We start from the raw sequence: 12,010 nt of genomic DNA on the forward strand, positions 1-12,010 counted from the left end.
TTACCAATAGCAGCCAAAGTACTATACCCGTAGCAACAAAAGTACTATACGCACTGTGTGCAAAAATGCAGGGATGTTTGAGTTGCCCGTTGCGCGTTTCGCGTATTGTTTCCAAGCGCGTGCTACAGAACTGGGTTCAAACCATACAGGTATGTTAAATTTAATATAAGTAAGATTTGAGGCTTTGCATGGTGGAGATACTAAATAATGAAAGGTTTGCGGAAACACCATGTGCGAATAATTTCTCAACTAAGAGAATGGCTCTGAATAGAACCAGAGGTATAAACTCGACGTTCCGGTCAGTATGCTCTGACTCTCCTGAAGACGGTCAGAGCATACTGACCGGAACGTCGAGTTTATACCTCTGGTTCTTTTCAGAGCCATTCTCTTAGTTGAGAAATTATTCGCACATGGTGTTTCCGCAAACCTTTCATTATTAAAATTTAGTATAGCTTTATGGTTCAAACATTTCTTGAAGGGGTAGTTAGAAAAAGTGCAAGTTAATTTTCAACTAATTTCGTATTCAAATAGAAGTAAATTTGTATTATATTCAGATTAAATTGATCAGTTATCGCCTAAAATCAAGCATAATCTGTGGGATAATCTCAGTGATCAATGGAGCATTCTATTTTCCCTCGGCTTCGCCTCGGGAAAAATGGAGTGCCTCATGGATCAACTCGGGAGGCTAGTTTTACTACTCCACTTGAAGCAGTCAATATTTGTATCCTATGAAATACTGATTCACTGGTAGTATCGCGCATGTATACGTGAGGAACGTGAACGTTAAACCAATGAGACGTTTAAAGGCACCGGATTTCACGGGAGTCCGAATTTCATGTGACACTGGAAAAGTGTTTAAGACCAGCTAGCCATGTCTTTATCATCCGTTTAAGACCGGCCACGTGACGGGCTCTCGACCTATCGGAATGGGTAAACTGTATTAGTTATTTATGAATGGAAAATATTGTCCTGTAAATGGCGCACCCCAGTATAGAAAGTTTAGAAACCGTGGTTTTCAAAGTCTTGCTTTACGGTAAAATTGCGTGCAGGTGCGGTTCTAAAATTTTGTCAGGCCCCCCCCCCAAAAAAAAAAAAACCCACAAAAATTCCATTAAAAAAAAAAATGCACTAGCAAAATGTAAGAATTTGACGTACATGGGAACGGTCTTCCCCTAAATGAGAAGGGTGCATTTGTACACTTTTGCCCGATTGTGGGATTTTATCAGCGCTCCCCATTCGCTCGTACCCCCCGCCCTGCAAACAGGGCGCTGGGAAGGGCAGATGGGCTTCACAGAATCTTGTGAAGGAAGTGGGGATGACATTCTGGGTAATTTATCATGACCTTTGTATAAAGCATCTGGCTGCAGCTGTAGACCGCGGTTAGCCCATGCCCGCAAATACTATCCGAAAAGTTTGCCATAGAAATGCATACACACCATACCGGATATGATTACTTTTTCATTGCGGACCCTGTGGACACATTTTGAGCGTCACTGGCGGGAGTTGAAAATTTACAAAACAGATAAGTTTTACAGATTTTCCTAAATTATTATGCTTTTTAACCAAAAAAGGGCGCCGCATTTGTGAATGAGAATAACAGAGTGACGAATGACTCAGTCTCATATTTGAGATTTAACTCATAATTAGCTCATATCCTAAACTGTATTACACCATGTTTTTTTGGGTACATACATCTGGGCTATATATATTGCTGGACGTGTTGATACTTGTTCAAAGCAAGACATTGAGATAACCTATTTCAATATTTTGACGATGTTCTTGTAAGCTGATGTGAAATATATTATAGTTCAACATCGCAGATTTAGTTGAATATTTGTAGTGATACAGTGCTTACACGTCGAACATTTACACTGTGATAGCTGAGCATATCTTTGACGTACTACACATATTGCCAAACATTCTTATTTTGTCGCTGGTGGCCCACCACAGACTGGTATTCTTTGGCATAAGCTGTGGTATAGGCTTTTTGATATATCCTTCGTGTCTTAGCAACTTGTCAACATCATTAACTGATTTGACGTGACAGATATTTCACACAAACTTAGAATATTTTACTTGACTGATTGCTGGATATCATAGTATTAATATCTCTCACTAATAGTCTTCAATTTACTCAAACAAGATTAAGATTGATTAAATCATTGGAAAACATCTGGACAGTAAATCGTCGTGTGCCCGGCAAAAGGGCATATGTGCATATGCCCTTATGCAATAGCGCGCAATGACCAAAATGTTCCCAACAAAAGGGCATATGCAGAAAACTGCCTCCATTTGAATAAGGGAATAAATGTGTGCTCCGGAGGTTTTCATCACTCTGTTTAATACCACTTAGAGTCTGGGTGCTGATAATTACCCGAGCCGGAGGCGAGGGTAATTATCAGCACCCAGACTCTAAGTGGTATTAAACAGAGTGATAAATACCGACGGAGTACATATTTATTCCCATTCATAAATACCTTTTCGGTAAAAAAAAATCATATAATTCGTGCAAAACATCCCGATTTTGTTCAACAAATTCACTTTATGCTTTTTGAATCATCCCTCCTGCAAAATAATGGAGTGTTCAGCTGGCGAGTAAGATGAAAACAACCCTTTTATGGAGATTGACGCGCGCGTATCATGTTCTATGCGATGTCGCGCAGAACGCACCTGGCGCGTTGCGTTTTGAATTTAGAACTATAAAATTCTAACTCCCTGGTAGTGTTGCGCATGCCTACGTGAGGATTGTGAACGTTCAACCAATTAAACGATAAGAGGCACTGGATTTTTAGGAGTCCACATTTTATTGTGACACTGGAAAAGTGTTTAAGACCAGCTAGCCATGTCTTTATCATCCGTTTAATACCGGCCACGTGACGGGCTCTCGACCAATAGGAATGGCTAAACTGTCTGAGGTATTTATGAATGAGAATTAAACATTTTCGTTAGAAATTAATACAAGTTGTTTCAAAACTTATGATCCATACGTGTGACAATTTTAAAACTCATACGATTTATATTACGTGTGGGGAACATTGGATACAAAATGCGCGCGGGGGAACAATGGAATCTTTCAATGCAATTTTCTTGAAAATGATTTTTACGTCAAAACGCTCATATGCCCTTCTGCCGGGCACCCGACGAAATATTGCCTTTAATTCGTGCTCATTTCTGATTGTTTTTCCCCTTTAATTGCCAAGGAGATCTATTCTTAATTAATCATTAAGCGGACTTACCACGTTAGGCAGCAATTACCCTACACGTAACCGTGACATACATTAGAACTATAAACTCGTTCTGCGTTTATATATGAAATAATATTTTACAATTGTTAACCTACTTGCGGCACGACAATTGTAGCCTTTATTCACGAGTCGGCCTTATTAAATTGAAAGCGAGGTAAACTCTTCATTTTCATAAACTCTTCTTTTTTTTAACTTGCGAGTAGAAATGAAAGCAATGAAATAGAGGTTTATTACAAACTCACACCAGCCCGCGGCTCATTCATGGCAAAGCAGCCTAACTCGAAAAAACGGTGTTTTGAGAAAATGGAGTTTAAACTTTAACCTACTATTTTTGTGTGTGTGAATAAGTGGTTTTTTTTGGCTGTCAAATTGTGTGATCATGGGACATATTTTCTTTTACTTTCCTGTCAAATTTGACAGTACATTTCTGGCTAGTTTCGAAATTATAATACATTTCAGAATTTAGTTTCCTTTGCCGCATTATAGTCACATACATGTATATACAATAATGCATCATTTTGATGGCAAAACAGTGTATCTTAAGATAAATTTCATGACACGTTCTTTTGCCTTAAATACAATTTTAATCAAATTTAGGACTCAAAAACGATTTAACGTTAACTTACAGCTTTTTTTGCCATAAAAACCATTGATGTTCGTAGCTTAAGATTGACATAAGATGTTTAGCCATTGAGAAAAGAGGCAAAGTCTTTCAAATAGCCTCGAGAGGCATAAAACTCAGCACAAATTCAGAGCACAAATTTGATTTTTTTTTAGCCACGTGCTTAGCAAACGGCCTCCAATTACTTTTTTTGCTCAGCTCCGTAGCTGTAGTGTACGGTGGGCTTTAGGAGAAAAACATACTTTCGACCCGAGTCTGCAGGTGGTGTGTTCAGTGCCAACATTTGAGAGAGGTCCGTTAATTGTTTAGATGAGCGATTAGGCCAAAAAAAAAAAAAGTCCGTCTCTGGTCAGACCAAAGTTCCGGAATTGATGCGGCGACGCGGTTTTTTTTTTTTTTTTTTTGGTGGCTTTTTTTTTTCAAGCTTGTATTGTACAGACAAGGTGGGTACTATTTTGCTTTTTTGCGTCCTCATAATACATTGGTGTCCTCCATAATTTGCCTTGGTGCCCTTTATCATTTGCCTTGGTGCAATTTCCCCATTCCTTGGTGCTCCTTGGTACAAAAATTTGAGGAGGCGCGGCAATAGAGGGCGCTGTTGTAGCTTCCGTGTTAATTTGAAGGGAAAAAAAAGGTTGACGCACATGATTAAAATCGATGCGCGCGATGACCAGAGACCGAGTATTTTTTTCGGGGGTCTTAACTAGAATTACATGAATGATAATCAAGATCAGATCGCTACGGAAAAAAATAAGAATGAACATACAAGGATATTCGTTACATGTAGAATTGTTAAATGGCATAGCTGCATGTTATTTGTATACTGGTATCAATATCAGATTTAGTGGCCTTAACATATGTACAAGGCACAAGTAGGTGCGCAGGCCTACATTCCCATATCGCGGCGTGCGATCATCGGTACATGTGAAAGGGAAGTCGTCTATTCCTGACACCTGGAAATGTTTACCCCATTTTGATCGGTTAAATTAGTTTCAATAAGAAGAAATTTTGCTTTTAAATCACTTAGTCATTCAAAAAATGACTGTCATGTGTTCACTATCAATTTTTCAGTACTTACAGATGTGGTTGAGAGCCAGATGAAGACTTGTTACTTCGGTCCACCATCGGAGCCGCTTCCTGGTGAACATTGGATGCAAGCAGCCGCTCGAGAAATACGCAAACGATGCCCAGGGACACGAAACTCGACTGGTAAGGAGAACTTAGTAAACAAAGCTTTGAAAACATTTTTTAAAAGTTACTTCGTAAAAACACCGTTAAAGCGATTTAAATTTCAGTAACCTACTTGATGGAGGTATAGGATAAGCAAAGACAATTACAAGAACATCTTTTTGATATTGTGAAATGAACGCACGTTATGGTACTTCCTTCCTTTACCTCATTGTGAGCTGCCTTGAAACCAAGAAGTTGTTTAACGTCAGAACAAAACTAAGGATTTCCCATTTTTTTATATTTATTTGTTTTAAAGAAAACTGTATGTCCTCCCCATGAATAGTTATAATATATATTTAACTCTCTCCTTTCAAAAATTGCAAGTTTGAGCTACCCACTTCCCAGGCACGGTTCTAGAGCCTATTTGTTTTTGGAAGGGTGGGGGTGGCGGGGGTAGATCCAGAAATTAGTGCAGGGAGGCGTGCTGAAATGTTGACCTTTTTTCTCCGGACAATTAGGCATTCAAAAATCTATAGGGGGGGGGGGGGGGGTTGAACCACATTTTCAATGGGGAGCGCTGATAAAATCCCAAACAAAGTGGTTAGTAAATTATAGGCTTCGGGTAATTTCTTTAAACGACTCGATTCCCAGGCCGACGACGTACAAACTTGGTGGATTTTATTGTTCGAAAAGTACGAAGAAGCTTCACGCGTTTGTGCTTTGCGAATAGCACACTGCAAACACATGGCAACCACATGGCGGGCTTTAGACCAAAAAAAAACCAAGTCGGTCTCTGGTCAGCGCGCGCGTCGATTATAATCATGCGCGTCGATCTTTTTTTTTTCCAAAATGTTCCGCGGTAGCTCCAACAGCGCCCTCTATTTCCGCACCTCCTCAATTTGTTTTACCAAAGAGCACCAAGGAATGTGAAATTGCACCAAGGCAAATGATCGAAAGCACCAAGGCAAATTATTAGGAGGACACCAAAAAAAAAATAATAGTACCCACCTTGTCTGTACAATCCAAGCTTGAAGAAAAAAAAAAAAGCCAAAAAAAAAAAAAAAAGCCGCGTGGCCGCGTCAATTCCGGAACTTTGGTCTGACCAGAGACCGAAATTTTTATTTTTTTTGCCTTACCTTCGAATCGGTTATCCATACATAATGGATGACAACTTTCATTGCAACTTTGTAAGGTACCATTGGAAAAGTAAAATATCGGACGTGTTTACGCAACTCGTGAAAATGTACATATTTACATTTTAAAATGTTTTTTTTTCAATCTACATTATAATTCTGTAAATTCTTTTCGTCAATGTTTACTGAAACTGTGTTTTTTGCTTACACAACTTTTTTTACCTATTATATTTTTACTATTCGTTCTGTGTGAGTACAATCATGCACACTATAATACCCTACAAATGCCCTCTTCTCACCACTTTTTGGGGGAGTGAGATAATTTGCACGTCAACTTCTAAAATTGGCCACTGCCATTGTTTTCATGGAATTTTATTTTTATTTTTATTTTATTTTATTTATTTTTGGGGGTGGGGGTACTACACACGGCTACGGCCCCCTACCCCCCCCCCCTTCCCCCACACCCGCTCTTCCCCTCCGTAGAACCGCACCTGCCACTTCCCGGAATATAAAAGGGACAAAGGAATAATGCTTGTGCGCAATTTTCCAAAGTTGGTATTTCAAAAACAAATTGGCCCTGACCTTGACGAATAGGCTGAAATATACGCAACTGTGTTCTTCATCAAAGAACATCAAAGCCTTTTGAAAATTAGACAACATTTTTAAATAAAGTATTTTGGTTTGATTTTTTTTCTCTAAATTATTAAGCAGTCAGCCAGGCCAATGTCAAAATTGAAGTCGAGATTGCGACAACGGCCTCAGCTCCCCGATATGCTGACTGCAGAGAGAGTCATGATGCCGGGGTACAGTATGATGCCGTCACTATCTACCCACCGCAATATCCAAACGGCTTGGCCGTTTATTGCCATTTAGATTGGGTGGTAAGTTCCTTCCGTTTATGTCACTCGAAGACGCAGTTCATTGGACATGAAATCATCAGTCAGGGCTGTCAGGCCCATTCCTTGACATGAGAGTCGGTGGTTCGTCAACTCCCCAAAGTCGAACTTTTTATGTCAACCTTAACGTACGCAAATATTGTGCTTATGCGAAGTGGTATGCTTATCCTACTGAACGATTTTTATGTGTGTGCGCAGAAAGGGCATAGAAACAATGAACAAAGCCGGGGATCACGCGGAGCTCTTTGGTGACCGCGCGGCTCTCTCATTTCCAAAGAGTAAAGAATTCACTCTTGAAATTCGACTGCAATTCAATGTATACCACTGAAAGAGGGAAAGATGATTTAGAATGAAAATTATTCAAATTAATAGATCAAGTTTCCACTAATTTTTTGACTATTATTTCAGTGTAAGGTATAAATAGGGTCCCTTGTTTGACTCTGTAGGAACAAACAAGAGCGGAGATTGTTTTTCAATATCACTCCCTATCTGAACACCACCAACGTACGAGTTTGCGCAACAAGCAAAATACCCGCAATATGAAATATTTACTTAATTGGTGGTATCATTTTAACCAATCGTCCGATATTAATGTGGTGTTATGATGATTTATCACGGCATGTCTGGTAGTGTCATTCCGATGTCGCCGTCTTCGATTTTACTGTCCGTTTTTATAATAACAAAAAGTGATCAATTCGTTCCTTTGCTGTTTTCTCGTTCAAGGTGATTCAGAAACGTATGGACGGGTCGGTGAATTTTACCCGTAGCTGGGCCGAGTACCGAGACGGCTTCGGTGATCTGACGGGGGAGTTCTGGCTGGGCAACGAGATAGTCCGCCAGCTGACCTCGGAAGGCACTTGGGAACTGCAGATACTTGTAGGTGGTGGAGACCACGGCAGTAGAATACTTCTTGAGCAATTCCAGATCGCAGGTGACAACTACATACTATATGCGGATCCATCGCCTCAATGGCCAACAGGTACTTTTGTAGTGTAATATCCAAAGTCATATATGCCGTGAACCGGACCGTCCGGACGGCATATAAGACAGATAAACCCCAATGAGTGTTCTTGTGGAAAGTGCAAGTTATTCCAGTTCCAGGTGGTAAAAAAAAAACATGTCCTTTATTGACAATGCATACTTTCCTGCCCGGTCCACATTTGTATTGGGTTTTCAGTCCCGACCTGATTTTGTGAGTTTTATCTCCCACGTGTAAAACTGTAACTTCTTCTCATTGGCTACTTCTAGCGGTTTCGAGCTACAGTGCCTAGGACACTTTAAAAGAATCCTTGGTTTCCTTGTCTTACCAGAAAAAAAATAAATAAAATGTAAAATGAGTGACTATTAAAAATTTCCTTGCAGGTTGTATTGAAAGGGGTCCGCTCATAAGTCCGACGCCTCATAGGTCCGACGCTTCATAAGTCCGACATTTCGGACTTATGAGGCGTCAGACTTTTGAGGCGTCGGACTTATGAGGCATAACATTTATTTACTCCGCCTCATAGCTCCGGCGCTTCATAAGTCCGAAACAGTGTTTGTCCATTGTCGGACTTATGAGGCGTCGGACTTATGAGGCGTAGGACCTATGAGGCGTTGGACTTGTGATTCGGCCCCTTGGAAAGACTCACGATTTTCGGTTAAGAGTTTACTTCATTATTTAAAACGTGTATGTCTCATATTACTTCTAGTGATGCTTTGTGATAGACACCACCTAGTCTAAGTATTTCACCCGTTATCCACGGAGCACAGTCTCCTGTATTACGTCTGATATGTCAAAGCATACAGATTTATGTGATCTCGCGCCTCAGCCAATCGGATTCGACTTTACAAAATCATGACGTCATTTCATTCCAAAGTCAGAACTAGACTATGATTGGGCAATTTGAATGCAGTGTTTTGTAATACAACAGCCGGGCGTGTATCGCGTAACATAATACAGAGCGCGTGACCACAGACTTTGTTGCTGTGTCTTGGGTATTTTGTATGCATGTCTGATCTATGACGCGACAACGCTGAATGACCGAAGAACCCGATATAGAAAGTGCCCGCTGACTGGTCGAATCTGGAGGTCAAGATGCGATTGTCTTGCATAAAGAATCAGAGAGTATGCTCAAATGTTATAGACCATGGCTTTCGCCACAAATGTAGTATGACGCAATTGAACGAACTTTCTGAATAACATGGTGTGGCGTAGACATTCGAAATCGCATAGTCTTGGACGAAAACGTGTGTTCATTGTTTGAATTTGCTTGAGCTATATTTGAAATTGTCTGACGAAAGACGAAATTTAATACTGGAAATACACTGAATATAATTAAGGTTTCTGGACATTAATTTAATTATTGTGCATTCGAATGCGTCACTGTACGTCACTGTTTGAACTATATACACTTTTAGTGGAAATACAGGTTTTCCCGGCTATTGTAAAAGAGTTTTCATTGAAATTCACCAACTCTAACATTCAACACCGTCCGAGAAAAGTGTCACACGCTTTTTACAAAACCAATTCAGTCATTTACCATTCAATTTCAAAGTTCGGTCACCCTCTTTATAGTACCGGGTGGAGAATATTTGTCAGTACATATCAAATTCGTCTAAGCTGTTGCCAAATGGCAGCTTTCAGATATCGAATTCGTCTTATATAAATCAATTATAGGAATCTGATTTCTGAATAACAAGGTTGGCGTAACGAGACAAAATCGAGTTCTCCAAGACGAAAACGTGTGCTCATTGTTTGAATTGTCTTGAATTGAATTTGAAATTGTCTGACAAAAGACAAGATTAAACATTGGAAGTGCACTTAATTGGTGTTGATGGAATAATTTGAAAATTAGAAACGGTGCATTCTAATGACAAACGTTTTCAATTAGCCGGGAATACATATACTTTTTTCCTTCTGTTTCCTATATAGGCAAGTCAATGACTGACGTTCACTCAGGCCAGCCGTTCTCAACCTACGACCGCGACAATGACGCCGATGGCAACGCCAATTGTGCCGCTCAGCTGAAGGGAGGCTGGTGGTTCAAGACTTGTACTGGAGGAGTCGGGAATGTGGATCTCGTGCCGACTAACCTGAATGGGGAGTATTCCTATCCCGTCAACTACACGGGGCAAGATTACCGCGGTATGAGGTGGGCTGGTGCATTGGATGGCCAAATGTCGAGTTCCTCCCTCATGATTCGTCGCGGGAGTATGAATTAATGTTATTTCCCTTGCTGCAAATTACACGATTCCTTCCTGAAATGTTTGTCATTTATTTGGAAATATCTTCGGAGGGTCTTGTTAAACGGTTAAATGGAAACTGATTTGATTTCGCAGTTTCGAGGACGCTAGAACAGGGTTTTTTTCAAGCCCATCAAACTGTTCCAAAATAAGGGGTCGTTTAGGCTTTTGGTATCAATATTAGAATAATAAACATAGAATAGAGTGGTAATCTGTTCAACATTATGAACAGGTGTTTAGTATGAGGTTTTTATCTGTTAACGAGATGAGCTTAAGATACAATTATTAATGTTATAATAAAATGATAATTAATTTCTTAGCATTCAGAGAAGTGAGTAACTAAACCTATTATCTCAAAATGTAGGGTTCCATACCTTTTCTCGGGAATATGATGATTTATTGACTATAGGTTTTTCCGGCTTTTTTAAAGGAGTTTTCGTTCAAATTCACCCGCTTTTAAGAGAATCAATCGAGTCAATAACCGAAAAATTTCAAAGTTCTGCTACCCTCTTTAGTCAGCGGGTCGATAATATTCGTCATTACAGATCAAATTCGTCCAAGCTGTTGCCGAATGGCAGCATTCCGATATCGAATTCGTCTTAGACTTTAATTTCTGAATAACAAGGCTTGGCGCAGACGAGGTGAAGTCGAATACGCCGGTACAAAACCGTGTGCTCATTGTTTGAATTTTCTTGAACTGAATTTGAAGTTTTCTGACAAAAGACAAATTGAGCATTTGAAATGCAATCAGTCGATGTTGATGGACGGATATTGAACGTTAAAAACAGTGAATTAGAATGATAAACGTTTTGAAATAGCCGTGAAAACCTATAATAGGCAGCCATATTTACACAATTTCTTAATTTCCCATAGGCCTTAAGATTTTTGGAAAATTGTGATGTAAGTAAACTGCATTATGTCACTGCTTCTTATTTTGTGCAATAAAAACATATGAAAAGAAAGTTTGAACAAGAAGGTACAGCTGCGATGTATCTTTTCCGTGCTAGTAGAATCAAGAACTTTAAAATTAAGCTTGTTTTCGTGAAAACTAAAGGATAAGAAAGTGATACATTTTTAAACACTCTGAATAGCACACTTAAATAATGAAGATATCAAACATTAATAATGAAGTGATTATAGATAACAAGGTTTTCAGACAATTTTGCCTCTTTTCAGAGACCATAAATATGGGAAACAAATGAATAGAGTGGCTTGCATCATGTTTTCAAGGTGAACTTCAAATATTTATTTTCAAATCAAATTAGGTTTTTGCCCTTCACCGACGTTTTTTAAACACTGTATACTCAGTGTGTTACCTCCCGAGTGAAAGTTGGAAAAAAATCACTCGGGTGGGACTCGAACCCACGACCTCCTGCTTTCTAGTGCAGATGTCGTACCACTCGACCACCGAGCTAACGGGATCGGTTGGTCGGTTCGAATCTAATGTACATAGCAGTCGGTTCGAATCTAATGTACATAGCAGCGGGTACCACATAAACTATTATAAGATGGAATTTTATGGTAATTGTTATTAATAATTAATTATTAGAATTAGTATGGCTTAGTATGATTTTAAGCATGACTTAGTCTTTGCCGGTTATGTCCGATTGAAATGTAGAGTGGGCGGACATAAGAGATTAAGTGACTATGATAGGTTGGGTAATCAAATGTGATTAAAGGTGCGAGCAGAGGATTATGTTCGCAAATCCTCTTGTCAGCAAT

The 12,010-nt window shown here is 39.5% G+C and overlaps 1 protein-coding gene across 1 annotated transcript; it reads left to right on the forward strand.

The window, feature by feature from the left end:
• The first annotated feature begins 4,943 nt into the window (after positions 1–4,943).
• On the forward strand, positions 4,944–11,518 carry LOC119729987 (ficolin-3-like). The gene is made up of 4 exons (XM_038202779.1): positions 4,944–5,076; positions 6,879–7,051; positions 7,790–8,045; positions 9,978–11,518. Exons 1-4 carry the CDS (start codon positions 4,965–4,967, stop codon positions 10,265–10,267), a joined length of 831 nt encoding a protein of 276 aa, XP_038058707.1. The 5' UTR covers positions 4,944–4,964; the 3' UTR covers positions 10,268–11,518.
• The last annotated feature ends 492 nt before the right edge of the window (positions 11,519–12,010 follow it).

This window comes from Patiria miniata, unplaced genomic scaffold, assembly GCF_015706575.1.
Source record: "Patiria miniata isolate m_02_andy unplaced genomic scaffold, ASM1570657v1 HiC_scaffold_22, whole genome shotgun sequence".
Classification (NCBI taxonomy): Eukaryota; Metazoa; Echinodermata; class Asteroidea; order Valvatida; family Asterinidae; genus Patiria; species Patiria miniata.